This window comes from Emydura macquarii, unplaced genomic scaffold (genome assembly GCF_026122565.2).
Source record: "Emydura macquarii macquarii isolate MOO-44397 ecotype Brisbane River unplaced genomic scaffold, CSIRO-AGI_Emac_v2 contig_2422, whole genome shotgun sequence".
NCBI classification, from domain to species: domain Eukaryota; kingdom Metazoa; phylum Chordata; order Testudines; family Chelidae; genus Emydura; species Emydura macquarii.
Window position 1 is genome coordinate 8,541,797 of NW_027132559.1, and position 18,305 is coordinate 8,560,101.

Consider the following 18,305-nt stretch of genomic DNA (forward strand, 5'->3'; position numbering starts at 1 on the left):
GGGGATGAGTCAGGTCATACACATCATAGCTTCTGTAGGCCAAGCTCTTTGTACACACCAGGGGCTCTTTGCATTCCTGCATTCCACCCTACCACCTTTTGTGCCACACTGCCATTCCCCTCTGTTACAGGGACTCCCTGCAACTCCTCCTATCTTTCCCAGGCCAGGGGTTCTGTGCGCTCTTCATACACCCTTCCTCTCTTACCAGGGTTCCCCACTCTCTCTCCATGCCAGGGGCTCTGCACTGCCTTTTCCCCATGCCAGGGGCTCTGTCTGCCCCTCCTTCCCCCAAGCTAGGGACTGTGTGCTCCCATCCCCATACCAGACTCCCATTCTGTCCCATGCCAGGGGCTGTGTGCTCACCCTCGTGCCCCCTATTTCTCTTTCTCCCCACAATTTAGTCTGGGAGATAAGTCTGTCAGGATGTCAACGTGTTAAACTCCATTGGGAGGCTGGGCAGAGATGAGATTATGGGAATGTTATGCTGAAAGGGCATTAACTGATGGGCAGTCGTTTGATCTGTAGATAGTTGCAGAGGTGCATGAAGTTATGGATGTGCTAATCAAATGTCAGGAATTCTGTGTGTCCCCTGTTCCGCACCTTTTGGTTTTCTGATTCTTCCCCCAAAATAGTAGGGTTCTGGCCATTGCTGCCTAGAACATTCCCTGAAATTTTGGGATTGATGGGATGCTATATTCAAAGGTTACTGCATTACATACATATAGACAAACACAGAAATGCCATCAAGCTAAGTGTAAGGCCTTCACAGGCTTGCAAACAATGACATCTCTCTGTCTCCTATCAAAGACAGTTCTAAGATGCTACGACATGGGAAACCACCCAGGATTTGGAGTTCTAAATTTCTGTTTAACTGCATCTGTATGGGATGATTTTGTATTTAAAATGTCACTTGTGGCTATGTAAATGATAACAGAAGGCACTACTGATGTGAACAGTATGGGTGACAAAGTTAATGCTTTTGCAAGTATTGAGTACTAACCAGAAAGTATGTTTGTTCTTTAGCGTTGATCCCTCAGTTGTAAACATATCAGATGAAATGGCCAAAACTGCACAATGGAAGGCTCTTGCCATGAGTACTGAGAATGCCAAAGTAACCAGAGCTAACCTGAGGTAGCTATAATTACCCACTTACACATTTTCTAACTGCAGTTTTGTTTGTATTTAGCAGCCGTTAGCTATGAACTTAGTTTGTTTTTAAAAATGTATTTTCTATACCTTGAAAATATATGGCAGAATTTATATTGACATCTTACTTTCAAGGGAAACTTCAGATTCTGAGAACCATTTTGGTGACCTTTACCAAGAGGTTATACAGTAACTAGTGTCATACCTGCTATGCATCCTTTTAATTAAAATGTAAAAAATATTGCCTTATAATCTGAAGACATTTCAAGTTTGCTTGATATCTGTATGCTAATCTGAAAAGAATTTAGATTACTAAAAGTTTTATTGGCATGTGTTCATAAAGGATCTGAGAATCAGAAAAGCCAGTTGGTTCATGGGAACTGCAGGTGGTCAGTACATCTGAAAATCAGACCCTAAAGCTAGTGTTCAGTCCCCAGTGTAAGTAAAAAGAGCCTTTGCCTGGCTTCCTGCAGTGCCCTTTTCATACTCTCTGTCCCTACCTCCTGCACCCAGAAAGGATAGAATGAGGAATTGATGGATGAGCTGTTGCATCATCCATATATCCCCCATGGATTTACCCATCATGGGCACGGAGGGGATGGAGAGAGCCTCAGGAGGATGAATCCACTGGCTTTCTGATTGTTTTGTGTTGCCCTAGGATCTGGCCTGTTTTTTTGTTTTCTGAGGATTTTTTTTTTTTAAATGTCTGCCTTTAATCTCTTTAATAACCAAAACTTGTGTCTAATTTTAACTTTGTTTATTTCAATGGAGATAAAACCATTGAAATGACATACTGGAATGTTAGGGCTCTATGCAGCCATGAATACTTTGTGGCTGGACCTGCACACTCCATGATGGCCAGTAGCCTCTTTGTCATATGGAGCTTGTTTTCATCCCTTGAAACAAGTGCCCAATAGAAACTAAATGCTGAGTGATTCCTCCCAGTATCCTATTGCAGGTTCTTCCTTGGTTGGCTGAATCTCAGTCAGGCCTAAGGGAGGGGAAAAAACCAGAGACTGTTTATAGGGAAAGTGGGAGCTAACACAGCACACTCCATTTAGATTGCTAGTGGGAGGCATTTTAAAATTTTTTTGTGTTGTTTTGCCTCTGCCTTTGTTAGGAAATCTGTAAGGAAGTTATCCTTCTCTAGAGAGTAACTCTTCAAGTTCCATCCTCTGTAAAAGGATGACTCCTGTGAGTTAATAGTTGACAATCTCTTGGGAAAGAGGAAATTACTTACACATGAACTTTCCTCCTCTCTTTTCCCTCCGGTCATTCCTGCAGGTCCCAGACAAACAGCTAAAATATATTTGGTAGTTGTTACCACCACCATCATCATAGCAGCTAGGACTCCATTGTGCAGAACAAACACAGAACAAAAAGATGTTCCCTGCCCCAAACAGCTTGCAATCGAAATATAAGACAAGAGACAAAACATGGAGACAGATGAGGGAGTATAAGGAAATGAGACCATTATTGGTCAGTGTAACCGGCAGTAGACTCAGCATGCTCGTAGTCTCCCTTTTCCGACTACAAATCCTAGATTTCTCCTTTCCATTGAAAAGGGATAATTTTCCCATTGGGTATTCTAAAGGTTAGAATATGTTTTTAGTAAATACATGTTACAATCATCTGAGCCCTGCTACACCTCTCCTCCCTCACCGGATCCCACGTGCTCAAGGCTTGATGGGTCTGAGCAGAGAGTAGGCATTGTCTGTCTCTTTGTCCTTAGGCACGTTCTTGGGGTACAGATCGTTTGTCTGGCACCCCTCCTTTAGAGGTGGCACTTCACAATCCAACTGCATAGGCACAGAAACTAGTGCCAGCCCTCCCACTCTTCCTTAGTAGCCTCGTATACTCCCAGAGTTCTACTGAAGCCGTGGACTGTACAGTTCACTGTTTCCCTCTTCAGGCACAACGTGACAGGGAAAGCCAGTAACACAGAGACTTTGCAAAGTAACTTCCAAACCAGTCACACTTCACTTACAAGAGAGATACAGATTTAAGGAAAAATAACCATACCTGCATTCTAATCCCTACCTCAGTTTCCTCACCATTCTGAGAGCCCTTTAGTCAGTGTCTCCTAGGGAGCCCAGGATCCTTCCTCCCTCCTCTTCCTGCACAGCTTGCTTTCTGGTTCTTGTTGCTTATAAAAAGGCCATTGAAAAGACCCTTCCTTTTATAAAGTTCCAGTTCCCTCTGCTAAATGACCATTCTGAGCTGCTTATAGTTTCTTGTCAAGTAATCTGTTGCTTAATTATCGCCCACCTGAGAAAGGACTATTCTGGATGGCAGCCAGGTCATTGTTCATGTGGTCTCTTATTTGACTAGAAGACCATTTAGGTGAATAATTCCTGGTTGTTCTCTGTTAGCCCTCTGCTAAGTGCAAGCATTTCTCCAGACATCTCCTGGAATCCCAATCCAATATGGAAGTTAAAAGGCAAAAGTGCAGGCACAGTACAGTTTTACAATAAAGATGGTGTTCACATAAAATGGAGTTTGCAGATTGATATAGATAAACGCAGACATGTACTAATTCATCACAAAATATCTAAGTGATATACACTGAATTTGACAAATGTTTCTCGCTCAGTGCTGCGCCACCTTCCTCCAAAAAGCTTTTCCCACTTCCATATAATTAAAAAAACTAAATATCCTCCAAAATAATTAAATGATGTAGATACTATTGTTTGGTACACATTTTACTGTTAGTACATTTAAATGGCCAAATACATTTTCTGATAGGGCATATCACTTAAAGAATATCACAAGAATCTTACTATGGCGGGATTGGAATGTAAGAACAGAATGGCATGCAATATTTTATTTGTAGGTTTGCTGGCTTCCCTTTTCAAACTTGTGTTCTGTGTATGAGATTTTTATTATAAATGTTTCCATATATATAAAAATCTCACAAACTTTGGATGCTACATGCTAAAGTTTGGAAGCTTAGCCTTTAGCTTAACCTTTTTGTCAGTTTTTTGGAGAGCATAAACCCTTGTCTTTGCTTTCAACAGCCCTGAGAAACCAGAAAGTGTGAAAATAAATGTGGAAGATTCACCTGTAATGAAGTATGTGGATGCTGAAACATCATTATAGAACTTAATCAAGGGGAATTGTGTGTGTTTGTATATGTATATATCATTGTAGGACATCATACCATTGAAAGGTGATTTTCATGTTTCTTTAAGAAGTATCATACATATGACTCTGCAGTTATTAGCACTGTAGATACTATACGTGTATAATGAGATGCCCATACAAGAAAGATGGGTGGTGATCACTCCTCAAATATTTATTTTATTGGAAATTTTATTTTCATTTTTAAATAGGAAGATTGAAATGAATGCATATTCTTTTGGTAATCAGTATGTGCATAAATGTCAAATCAGCTTTTGCTGATAATTATTGGTCCACATTACTTAGAATGTTGTAATACCTCTCTGTTGTCACTTCTTGTGCTACAGAATTTTGTTTTCAGTGCAGACAATTACATTTGAGATTTTTTGCAGGGAAGCACAGAGTGTGTCCATTTCCATAAAACAAATGTGTTAATGTGCCATTACATAAACTGCATTTTTTACTTTTCTCCACTATATGCTGATGTTTTCTGGATTTTATCATTCATATTTCATGGCAGTGGCCTTTCAGCCATAAACTGATACGTGATGTAGTCCTTAAAATATATATAATGCTGTTCCATTCCCTTTAAAAAAAATCTATTCTTCAAATCTTATTATATTACTCAATAGCAATACGGGTCCTCTTTAAATGTAGTTTTAATCTCAAATCAGTATTTGATATTTCTGGAAGCTCAACGTTTAAGTAATGTAAAGTGGATCTCTAGCAGAAATAATTCAGTATGTATTTGGCTTGGTTGATAACTATTTATTAATACTCATTACATTATAGTCTTGAACTCTTGAGATATGTTCCCTTCTCCCTGTGCATGCATAACTTCCATTGACATTAATGGAAGACCCACATACTCAGAGAGAAGACTGGAGCCTTTACAGCATCTCTTGTCCTCATCAGAATGTCTTTTTCTTGAATCAGGCTTAATTCTTCTTTTAATTTATAAAGTGTTTGACTAATTTATCAACAATTGGTTATAATTCTGAAATAGCTTTATGATCAGTATTTTATGGATTACAAATTACCTTGGGTTTTGTGTTTACAGTTATGATCCTTTCCATTGTAAAGGGCATATTTGGTAGCATACTAACCTTAATTTTAAAAAAAGTTTTATTTATTTTAACTGGTATGAATCTTAATGCTGTAAAGCAAATTTGAAGAATATTTGTATATTAAAGTAAATGTGATTTATTGGGGGCCCTCAGGCATTTAGATAGTTCACTGAGAATGCAGTTGATCTATTCCAAGTTATTGTACTGGTTATCTCCAAACCCTGCAATGTTTAGTGTGAGCACTTGTATTTGAGGAAATGTTATAATTATATGTAAAGATCAACATCTTGATCACTTACCTGTTGTTTTCACTGTTGATATTCTTTGCCTTATTCTTGGGCAAGGGGTGTTTGGTTTTACTTTTTTTTCCTCAAATGATTTATCTAAATTTTGGTCAGCTAACAGCATTTACTAGGCCCATAATCATAGCTTTAAATATAAATTAAATATATTAAAAATAGAGGGCACTATTTTCAAAAGCACTCAGATTTGGCTTATCTCTGCTCCTGTTGAAGTTAGTTAATGAGAGTTTTACCTTTGATTTTTGTGATTAAGCTCTCATTAACTTCAAAGGGAGCAAGCAGAGTTAGGCCAAAACAGAGTGCTTTTGAAAATACCACTTAACATGGAATTGGGTGCTGTCCAGCTCTAATTTGGGGTGAGGATAATTTTACAATAAAACTAAAAACAATAAGTGGGTATGGTGGAAATATTGCAAGTGGCATTAAAGTTATACTAAAAATTTAAACTTTACATAGATTACCATTCCCTTTAATTGTAATCGTGATATAATATAATGGTGCTGCTGAGGTTAGGCTGAATTCCAGGGAAAAAAATAAGTTTTTTGACACAAACAACAGTACAAAGCAATATGAGTAATGCTATGCAAACTGACATCACAATAGTCACTGAAGTCTGAGCAAAATCAGATAGTCTGCACTATCAATCTGAGTAATATTGAGTCAGGGACAGTGTAGGAGTTTCTTCATTCCTGGATGTTGGTATAGCCTGTTCCTTAGCCTGAACATATGCTCCTTTAGGGAACATGTTTTTTCCCTCGTGTTGAAATAAGATATACATTAGAATTATGGCTATCTCTCCCAAATACTCCTCAGATCTCACAAAGAAAGAATGAAGTCCATTGACTGTTAAGTAGCTTTCTGTTACAACCAAGGAGAATAAAAACTCGTCTGTCAGTGTACATAGCATTATCCACAGTGCTTTTTTTACTTACTCATCTTCCTTTACTATTTTATTCTTCCATGTCCCCAGCTGCACAACAATTTCCAAAGACCCAAATAGACATCATAGGTCTTGTGACTTTTAACTCTTTGATGCCAGAGTTTAGGGTTTCATGACACTAAACATTTTGCATCTGGTTTCCATTGCCAAAGGGTTAATAAGTTTTGGCTTCTTTACTGGAAGTGGGTATTTTTCTATTTAAAGTAAAAATTTGAAATTCTCTTAGAATCACAGTATTCCTTTGATTCTCTTGAATAATGTAAATAATCAATCAGTGCCAGAAATACCATGACTTGCAAAGTTGTTTACATTTTGTTCCAATCTTTTTGGTTAATAATGTGTTATGTTCACACTTTTTAACCACTGGACATCAGAATCAGACCTGGTATTACGTGCATAAAAACCCAGTGGTAATTTCTGTTTAAGTAATTTACTGCTTATTTTTTACTTTGTATAAATATTATTTCCTTCTCTGCATTTAAAAAAATATCATGTATAGTATTAAAGTAAAATAGTGAAAGACATAGTTTACTGTACTTAGATATAAATGTTCCCTTAATAGATGTAAATGAGCAGTGATAATTACTGTGCACTGATTTACCTTGGGGTAAAATTTACAGTTAAGCCAATATGTTTCCATTCTAACAAACAGTAGAATAAAATAAACAGCCCTGCACTTTTTTAGATGCCTTATTTGCCAGGGATGGAGCTTAATGCTACTGTGTATCTGGCTGCAGAGTCACCTCAGGAAATCCCTCTTTTGATCCTCTAATTTATTTATAAAGATGTATGTTTACATAAAATATAGGTCTTAATTCTGACCACTCAATTCAAATATCTCTTAAAAGGTTTCATTTACAAAGCAGTCATTTTTAAACATTAACTTTACAAAAACTAATTTTTAGTATTTTTCTTATGTATTACAAGAAACACATTTTTAATTTTTAGATGTGCCCAAGTTAATTATACTTTCCTCTTCGTTTTAATTTGCAGCTGTATAATCCCTTTCATGTTTTTAGTGAAAAATGTAAAATGTTCCAGGTTGCCAAGTTTATCATCACAAAACTTGTAGGACAGAATTTAGTGCACTAGTGATTTTTTTTTTCCCCAGACAAAATATTAAATATTTATCTTATGTTTAACAAAACCTCTCCCAATATCTCTCATTTCAAATGCATTTATCACTCTATACAGTAGTTTTCCAACTTTTGCCCTTTGCAAAGGCAGGTTCAAAGTGCTATAAAATATAACTGTACTAAATAGGTGTAATGTAACAGAGCCATTTTAAAGGGTTATGTATTGTATATAAATTCTGTAAATGCATAAAATAATAACTTAATTGATTCATATTGTTTTAAAATCACAAACTTAGAATTTGTAGGCCATTAACATCACATGTTGATTCTAATTTGCTTTTGTTTCATATGATTACTAATTTAATGTTTTAAAATTACCCCTCTAGGTCACATCCATTATCTAACATAGCAGTAATGTGTTAAAGGGTGGCTTGTTTATATCAACAGTAATTTATTTATAGAAAATAAATGTAAGACTACAGGCACAAAGCTTTGAGTCTATGAAAAATAGTGTTCTAAATGCAAAACAAATTTGCCTAGTGATTTTAATTAAAAATGATCTTTGTTTTGTAACTTTTTTTAGTAAAATTGTCAAATACAGGAAAAACTTTTAGTTGGAATTGACATTAACCTAAAGACTTTTTCATACTGAATTTAGTATATACTGACACTTATTTGGAGTTCTTGGAACAATGTGTCCAGGCTTTTATAAATAATGACTTATTGGTAAGAGACGACATGGCATTTATAACCATATTTTCCCCTTCTGTTGTTGATACATGGTTCACATTGTTTTTATGTGTCTTCCGATGTTCAGCACATTCAACTGAACAAAATTTTTAATTTTAGTATTCATTATATTTGGTCACTTGAGATGTAATTATATACAGTACAGTTCCAGCTTTTTATGACTGCTTTTCTAAATAAAACAGTGATACTTTTATAATAAAACCCAAAGCGAGTTAAACATTATTCCAAATGTAAAAACAATGTTTTACGTTTATATAGAGTACACAAAATTCTTTGATGTCTTTAATGTGAAAGATCCAGACTTTGTAATTTAATTGTGATTAGAAGAAAGTTATTTTTTGTAATGTTTCAAACAGTTGGCAAAAGCAATAAAAATCTATTGAACTGCATGAATTGTTTTAATTTCTACTTCCATTCAAATATGTAAATGTCAAGTACAGGATTAATGGCACTGGTTTAAAGCTATTACAGCCTTTCTGGTAAGGGAGAGACAGATCTGAAAAATCATGCGTTGCATCTGCTAACAGTTGTAGTTATTGACTTTTCTGATTTATGGGGTGATGTGTGTGCTATATTTGTCCACACATGAAAATTATTCTGAAAGAGCTCCATTGGTGCACACGCTCTGGAATAGCTGTTCCTGAATAGCTATTCTAGAATAACTCCAGGTGTAGACAAGGGCTAAGTATCTGAGCAAATAATCTATATCTGTTGTGCTGTAAGTGTGTCAGAATTAGTCTGTACTTTGTGACATTCTGTAAGAATTAAATTTGACTTTCTAACCAGATTTAGAAATTGCCCAAATTGTGTTGTCTATCAAAAATGGATGAGGTGTATTAAAAGGAAACCAAAATTTCCAAATAGCCAAAAGACTGTAGCTTCCAGGGAAGGCAGGGTTCTTCAGATTTACTGTATACAGTAATTTTCAACTTTTTTTTTAAAGCATACCACCACCTTCTATTACAAAGAGTTATTTTAATTGTAGCCTCTTTATAATTTGGAAAACAGTGTGTGGATTGACAACCTATTAGATGCTGAAATTAAATAATGTTTCTGGGGGAAAAAACTTTGCACAATGTGTGAGTTGCAGGTCCTGTAGCCAATCATTTGAACTCAGGATATATATTTTTTTAAAATTGTCTCTTTAAGGTTTAATAACTGCTTGAAACAACTATATGGGAATTGAAAAGAAGGTAACTGCTTGTAAGTCCCGGGGCTGGCCGCATTTAAAGGCAATAAGCGCAGTTAGTAAGAACGATTTAGAGCGGATCCCCTGTGGCGCAGTGCCGCTCCGAGTGGGACTTCTGTGCCTCTGTTCAGCGGGAGAGGGCGCGGAGCGCTTTCCAGGGGCGCGCGTCGGGTCGCGTAGGAGCCGCGTCTCGGAAAGAGCGCGTGGGGGCAGGGAAGGGGACGTTGAGGCAGCCGGAGCAGGCTGGGCGGCAGCCTCCCTCTCAGCTCCCCCGGTGCCAGGGCCGCTTCGCTCCTAGGGCCCAGCTGGGGGAAGCCGCTGTCCTGCGTCCCTTCTGGTTGGGTGGGGCCTTTGCCCGCCTCTCAGACTCGGGGCCCGGCCTCGGCCCCAGCACAGTGAGCCCCACCCCACCGAGCCACTGGGCCGAGCTCGACGCCAGAGCGTTGCTGTGGCCATGGCAACAGCGGCGGCGTGTAGCCGTCTCTATGGTGCCCGACCACCTTGTAGCACAGAGTCCAGCCATTGAACGGAGAGCCCGGCATCTCCCAAGAAGGGGTGATCTGATTGGCTGAGAGGCTGTCAGTTGATCAAAAACAAACTCGGGGCCTGTGGCAAGAGGAGCGGGGCCGGGGGGCGCCGGAGCTGAATGAACAGGGGCTCACCCGAGGACTAACCCCTCTCCCGCCGCCGCCTCGCAGTGAGTAGGAGGGACCCCCCCTGCCGCGAGGCGCTGGAGGGGGGCAGGTAGCGAGTCCCCCACAGCGGGGCGGTCGCCCCGCCCCCGAGGGATGCCGGGAGTAACCCACCGGCGGGACACAGCGGCCGCCGCGAGCGGGTCTGCAGGAGGCTGGTGTGTCCCAAAGCGAGGACCTGCCATTTGGTGCTGGGACGGGGTGGTCGAGGCCTCCCCCTCAAAGGTGGGAAGGGGGAAGTCATTGGACCCAGGCCCCAACTGAGCACTGGCGTCAACAGATCAAACAACAGGGACAGGAGTGAGGTCGAAAGTTGAAAATCAGGGATCCCGAGGGATCCAAGACCTCCGAGGAGTCAGTGGACACTGCCCCGAGGAACTCTGCTCGGAGGTGTGATCGCATGAGGGATGCCCCTGTCCCTGTCAGTCTGGAAGGCAGCACAGGGATTCCCTTCAGTTCTGAGCCCCATCTCACCAGAGATGTGTTAACAAGTTTGGAGGAATGAGAGGGACTTGGAGAGTTTAAGATTCAATACACACAATTTCTGTATAGCCTTTCAAACTGCGTTTTAAAAAGCAGCAGGAAAAACAATCTTTTTGCAAGTAAATCCTTGAGAATATGTTAAAACTCAGTCTGAACAGTCTAAAAATTAAAGTGCCGAGTCAGACCCAAGTAGTAATGGCTAACATCTGCAAACTCAAAGGATGATATCTCAAAGGTAAGTCAGACCAGTTAGTAGCAGATAACGTTGCTAAACGGAGGTTCCATAATACTTTCCTTGCCAAACGCAGTCTAATTACATAGTTCTGCCCCTGCTTTCCCCCAAGTGGAAAGAGGATCAAATCATTGATACCTGAATCTATCATCATAATTTCTAAAACCTCCCAGTCACCAACAACATTCCCCAAAAGGTCTGTCTAGTGGTTGAAGCTCAGAAAATGGATATAAGACATTTGGGTTGTTATCCCTGCCCTGTCACACACTTGCTGTATAACTTTGCAAAAGCTTAACTTCTTAGTATCTGTTGCCACATCTGTAAACAGCAATTTTCCAGGATGGATTCAGGCAGGATCTGGGTCTTGAGCTGGATAAGTGTGCACATGGAAACACGGTGCTTTGAATTGAATGAATTTATGTGGAGGGGACACTGCCAGAGAATGTTGGATTCCATCATAGGCACTGGGGAGAGCAGAGAACCAGCATTGCCATGAGCATATTGATTTGTTATGGGAAATCCAGGCCTGGTGTAGGCTTAGTCCTTTCCTGGGGTTAATACTTCCATATTTCAGAGGAGACTTCAACAATGTTTTTAAAACACTTTGGAGTCTTCTGACTGAAAATTCTGAAGAAGTGTAAAGTGTTGTTTGTTAATATCAGGTTTGCTCTACATACACAATATCTCAGCCCCTCTAAATAAATGACTAATCCAAAATATTTGACGTAGATAAATGTGAATCCTTCCAGATTGATAGTTTGCAAAAGTCATGGAAAATAGATGAGTAGCTCTTTAAGGATTGCCTATATGGATACATGAGCTTGGAATTTTTGGCAAACATTGTCCACAGATGCCCCCACTTTAACTTTCTTTCTCTGAGTATTATGAAGGAAGTGGCCCCAACCATTGTTTGTTCTAACTGGCAAGAGCTGTGAGCTCAGAGTGCAAAGTCAGCATCTTCAATACTTCCCATGTCAGGTTTCATCCTTTTTCTAACCTTTGGGCATTATTTAAAAAAAAAAAAAAAAGTATACGGATTCCTATACATTTTAAATGCCAACCATATCATCAATTTGTCTTTTTATTTACATTTAATAACTAATTCAAAGTTGAGATTCTTATGTTGACTAGCTTGTCACTGTGATAATTCATATGGTCTTAGCTCTTTGATGTCTACCCCCAGTGTATGTCATCTGTTAATATAAAAGGAAAATATGTACATGTAACAGGTTGTCAAAGAAGAAAATCCTTTAGTGATAAATATTAGCTATAGGAGGTAGCAGAAAAAATAATTTATTCTGTATATTTTGAAATACTGATTTACTGACAGGCAGCCATGACCACAAAAGAAAAATAAAAGCAATGAAATAACAAAGGTAAATTAAGCTAGTGTCAGGACTTTCTCAAATCAGCTGTTCAGTTCTCTTCTAATTTCCACTCCTTCCTGTCATTGGGCCCAATCCTATGAAGTGCTGACAACCTCCTGAGATGCGCTGACCACCCTCATCGAGTAGGATTGGGCCTATACATTTATTGGTAAGGTTCATATCTCTGTGAACTAGACAAAAACCTGGACATCTGTTCAGAGTGGAATTGGGTATTCTCTTAATGAAATCTACCTTTTTTGTTGTCCCTGACTTTCTATCAATTAAAGGGACACTTTTAACTTAAAAACATGTATGTTGCAATTAACACATTTCTATACATAGGTTACCAAAAAACATTTTGGATTCTTTTTCCAGAATTGCCCATATGTATCCTTATTCCTGAACAATGCAAGTCCTATGCATGAAAGTTCAGAAATATCTAGCTATCAGCATTTATCAAGGCTGCACACATATCTTCTCTTAAAGATAAGCACGTAATTAAGTGCTTTGCTAGACTGGGATCCAGAGCATTCAGTCAGCATCTTGTAGGATCAAATCATTAGTGTGCAGATACCAACACATGTCCGGTTCAGCACACATCCTGTTGTTTATAGGAATTAATAAATGTCAGCTTATGGGTTATTTCCATACAGATGTAGATAAAGTATTTTCCTTCTACCCTGCTAGATTTGAGATGAAAGAATGTTACATAAAAACATCTGCAGCAGGACTTTATAATAAAGCTTTGTTGTAGCACTAAAATGGAAATATATCACCTGAGTTTTTGTTCTCACTGTGGTCTACTTGTTTGTAAGCTTTCCATAGTTTATATCCATTTTTATTTCATTGGATAGCATTGAATGAACCTGTTTTAAACTGGTGAAAATATTAGTTACTTATTTCTTGTTCACAAAAGCGTGTGAGTAAAATATTAAGCCCCCATATACAGAACAGAGATAAGCAATTCACTTAAAGTCCCCAAATGGTAGGAAACTGTTGTAGTATAAACTTAATTATTATACTGATGATATAAATTAGCTGCAGCTTTGGTAGAGTCTATGGGTGAAATCCTGCTTCTGTTGAAGTCAAAATGGGGATTTTGTCATCCACTTCAGCAGGATCAGGATTTCACTCTATTAGTTAGATTGAAGATGTGGGATGTTTTTTAAACACCCTTTCAGGAACAAAAATAATTTAATTATACATTTACATATTTATTAAAATATATACAACAATTTGAAATTTTCACTCTACCGCCTTCTTATTTGCCTTTTTAAATATTTGAAAATACAGTTTGGAACTATCAAAAACCTATGTTCTAAGTGAGGATAATTGGCTGTGTACAGATTTCATCTTTTCTTTCTTTATAATAGTTTTATATTGTTCATAGATGTTAGTACAAAAAAGAAGAAAACTAACTTTTTTTAAATTAATTAACACTTATTCTTGAAACGGACTGATCTGATTGGTTATACTGTTTGTGAGTTTACCAACACCTATTAGATCAAAGATTAAGCCTATTAACCAGGATGAAAAATACAGTCAGTGAGACTTTCTGAAGTCAGTGCCCCTACAAGCCACACTTTGTGCAATGTCAAGGGACAAAATAATTGTGAACTGTTTTTAATTGTAACATACTGTTTATGAACTTAATATTTTTAATGAAATTTAGTACCTCTTTTGCTTTTGTTATACTTTTTTTCCCTTTATAGCTTCCGTCCAATTTTCTTTTTTAAAAAACATAATAAATCATGTTGCTCTGTTATTTACAGAGAGCATTCTTTCTATGTAACTTCCAGAGAATTCTAGTAACTGAAGGTGAGTATGGGGTCTTCACTGCTCCCTCAGCTTTTTTGCTTCTGTAAAGGGAAATTGTCTCCATTAGTCTGCCACTCATTCAGCCTCAGTTTTTTAGTTCTCCTCCCAGGTGATTGGCTCCTGTGCAGTCCTCTGCTGCTGTCCCAGACAGAAGTGGAATGAAACTGACTTGATTCTTGTAAGTTTCACTGCTGCACAGAGTTTTGGATAAATAATATTAATGAAAACTTACAAGATTGATCAAGCTTTAATCTGTTGCGGCTTTACAAAAGCATGAGCAACATCAGAGGCACTGGAGCTGTCAGTCTACACAGGTAAGAAGTCAGAACTGCATCACTTCACACTTTGTTCATAAACTCTATGAATCTGTGGTCAAAAATGACCATTGTGATCAACTAGTCTGATCTCTTGCACATCACAGGTCACAGAACCTCACCTACCCATTCTTGTGATAGACCCATAACCTCTGACTGAGTTACTGAAGTCCTCAAATCATGATTTAAAGACTTCAAGTTACAGAGAATCCACCATTTACTCTAGTTTAAACCAGCAAGTGACCTGTGCCCCATGCTGCAGAGGAAGGCAAACCCCCCGCACCCCACCCCGAAGTCTCTGCCAATCTGACCTGAGGAAAAATTCCTTCCCGACCCCAAATCTGGCAATCAGTTAGACCCTGAGCATGTTGCAAAACCCAGCAGCCAGACATCTGAGAGAGAATTCTTTGTAGTAACTGAGCCCTCCCCATCTAATGCCCTATCTCTGTCCGTTGGGAATATTTGCTACTAGCAGTGGCAGATGAGCTCATGCCATTGTAGGCAATCTCATCATACCAACCTCTCCACCCCTCCATAAACTTATAAAGTGCAGTCTTGAACTCCATGAGGATTTTTGTCCCCACTGCTCCCCTTGAAAGGCTGTTCCAGATCTTCAGTCCTCTGATGGTAAGGAACCTTCATCTAATTTCAAGCCTAAACTTGTTGATGGCCATCTTCTATCCATTTATTCTTGTGGTAACATTGGAGCATAATTTAAATAATTCCTCTCCCTCTCTGGTATTTATCCCTCTGATGTATTTATAGATAAGTCATATCTCCCCTCAGCCTTCATTTGGTTAGGCTAAACAAACCAAACTCCTTGTGTCTCCTCTAGTAAGGTAGGTTTCAATTCCTGTGATCATCGTAGTAGCCCTTCTCTACACCTGTTCCAGTTTGATTTCATCTTTCTTAAACATGAGAGACCAGAATTGCTCACAGTATTCCAGATGAGGTCTCATCAGAGGCTTGTATAATGGTAATAACACTTCCCTATCTCTACTGGAAATGCCTTGCCTGATGTAATCTAGGATTGCATTAGCCTTTTTCACAGCTGCATCGCATTGGTGGCCCATAATCATCCTGTGATCAGCCAATACACCCAGGTTTTTCTTTTCTTCTGTCACTTCCAAACTGATAAGTTTATAGAAAATATTCTTCTTAGTCCCTGCGTGCATGACTTTGCACTATTAAATTTCATCCCATTTCTATTACTCCAATTTTCAAGGTCCTTCAGATTTTCTTGTATGATATTCTGTTCCTCCACCATAATGGCCTATCTCTCAACTTTGTGTCATCTGCAAAATTTATTAGCGCGCACACACATCTTGTGGCAAAATCTTGAATGAAAATGTGTTAAATAAGATTGGTCCCATGACTGATCCCTGATAAACCCCACTAGTAACCTCCCTCAAACCTGACAGTTCACTTTCCAGAATGTCTTCTCTTTAACCAGTTCCTTCTCCACCTTTCAATTCTCATATTAATCCGCATCTTCTCCAATTTAACTGATACTGTTCCACATGGGAAATTAAGTGCCTTTCTGAAATCAAAGTAGATTAGATCTCCTGCATTTTCTTTGTCTAAAAAAATCAGTTATCTTCTTAAAGAAAGAGATCAGGTTTGTCTGGCGTGATCTACTATGTCCTTAGCTACTTTCTCTTTTAAAATTTGTTCAGAGACCATGCATACAATTGAGGTCAAAGTAATGGGCCTGTAGTTTCTTGGATCATTCTTTTTCCCTTTCTCAAAAATACATACTATAGTAGCAATTCTTCAGTCATAGGGTATGACTCCTGAGTTTACGGATTCATTAAAAATCCTTACTATTGGGCTTGCAATTTCATGTGCCAGTTACTTTAATATTGTTGGATAGAGTTTATCCAGGCCCCCCAAGTTTGGTCCCATTAAACTGTTTGAGTTTGACTTCTACCTTGGATGTGGTAATTTCTCCTTCCATATCCTCATTTCCATTATCCGCCCTGCCACTATCCCTAAGATCCTCATTAAAAACTGAGGCAAAGTATTTGTTTAGGTGTTGGGCCATGCCTAGATTTTCTTTAATCTCCACCCCATCCTCAGTGCTTAGCGGTCCCACTTCTTCCCTTGTTTTCTTTTTATTTATATAGCTATAGAATCTTTTACTGTTTTTAATTTCTTATGCAAGGTCCAACTCTCCTGGGCTTTTGACAGTTCTCACTTTTCCCTTGCATTTTCTGACCTCCAAGAGGTATCTTTCCTTGCTGATCCATCCCATCTTCCATTTCTTGTAGGCTTTCTGTTTTCTCTTAATCATCTGTTTGAGATGCTTGCTATTCCAGCTTGGTCTGCAACTCTTCCCTGAGAATTTTTTCCTGTTGCTTGGGATGCAAGCTTCAGATAGCTTCTGGAACTTTTCCTTAAAGTAGTTCTAAGCCTCCTCCATATTCAGATCCTTATGTACTTCAATCCAGTCCACTACCCTAGCTAATTCCCTTAATTTTTTGAAGTTTGTGCTTTTGATATCAAGGACCCAAGTTGCAGATCTATTTTTGTTTCCTTCCATTTAATTTAAACTGAATGAGTTTATGATTACTCAAACCAAGGCTCTCCTCTACAGTCAGTTTTTCTGTTGTCCTCGCTACTTACCAATACTAAATCTAAAATGGCATCATCTCTTGTTGGTTTGGTGACTGTTTGTTGAAGAAATCTGTCACCTATCACATCCAGAAATATCTGGGCCCTATCATTATTAGTAGCACTTGTCCTCCAATCTATATCTGGAAAATTAGTCTCCCATAATCACACAATTTCTAGTAGTATTTATTTCATTTAAAATATTAAAGACAACTCTATCCATATCCAAATCGGATCCTGGAGTCCTGTAGCAGATCCCAACTATTATCCCAGGGGAGCCTCTGTTAGCTTTCTTCCCCAAAGTGATTGTGACCTGAACAGATTCTGTTTTATCCATTCCATCACTTCTAATTTCTTTAAAGTCTATCTCATCATTAATGTGAAATCCTACTCCACCACCTTTCCTTTATTTCTGTCTTTCCTGAACATCACATAGCCTTCAATACCTGTACTCCAGTCATGACTACTATTGCACCATGTTGCTGTTATCCCTATCATATCTGGTTTCACTTCCTACACTAGTAATTCTAGTTTCTCCAGGCTCCTTGCATTGGAGTACAGACATCTTAGTTGTTTCTGCCCAGCTTCGTCCAGATTCCTTGCCCAATTAGGTACAGTCATTCTACTGCTAGTATCGCCTACCTGACTGTTAGTGTCATTGGTACTGGCACTGTCTTTCCTCTAGATGTCCATTTTCCTAACCTTTGTTGTTCCTTTCTCCATTGCAGTATATTCTTTTACTTGATTTTCCTCTCACTCTATCCTAGAATCAGGCATGTAGACTACATGAGCATCTCCCAGCTATCTCCCCCAAATTCCTACTACAAAGCTCTTTTAAGTTATTGTGCCAATTTCCATCCCAGAGGTTTATTTCTCTCCCTACTCAAGTGGAGTCCATCCCATGAGAACAGTCCTCTGTCCTCCCTGGATCTGCTTTGGTGACAGGCCTATCTGTTCTTCTTAGTAGGTAGTCCCCAGTCCCAAAGACCTGCCTCTTCCTGGAGTTGGTGCAATTCTCTGACTTCCCTCTTCTGTTCTTTCTGTCTGCAAGTCCTCTTGTCTTATGTTTTAATTTGCAATCCTCTGTCCTCCTTGGGTTCAGAGTTCTGGCTGTCTCCATTGACTCTTTCCCTCTTCATGTAAGACTAGTTGCTCTTCTCTTCTTCTTTGTCCTCCCACCTTCTGCTATTGCCTGC

The 18,305-nt window shown here is 38.8% G+C and overlaps 1 protein-coding gene across 5 annotated transcripts in view; it reads left to right on the top strand.

The window, feature by feature from the left end:
- The window catches only part of SLC4A7 (solute carrier family 4 member 7), a 133,613-nt gene extending 124,823 nt beyond the window's left edge, over positions 1–8,790 (top strand). For 3 of the 5 annotated variants that reach the window (XM_067561883.1, XM_067561886.1, XM_067561884.1), the window contains 2 exons: positions 1,024–1,131; positions 4,164–8,790. In XM_067561883.1, the coding sequence (XP_067417984.1) occupies positions 1,024–1,131; positions 4,164–4,245 (190 nt within the window). In that variant the 3' untranslated portion in view covers positions 4,246–8,790. The remainder of the gene's footprint in view (positions 1–1,023; positions 1,132–4,163) is intronic. The other 2 variants (XM_067561885.1, XM_067561887.1) reach the window with 1 other exon arrangement.
- Positions 8,791–18,305: the final 9,515 nt, after the last annotated feature.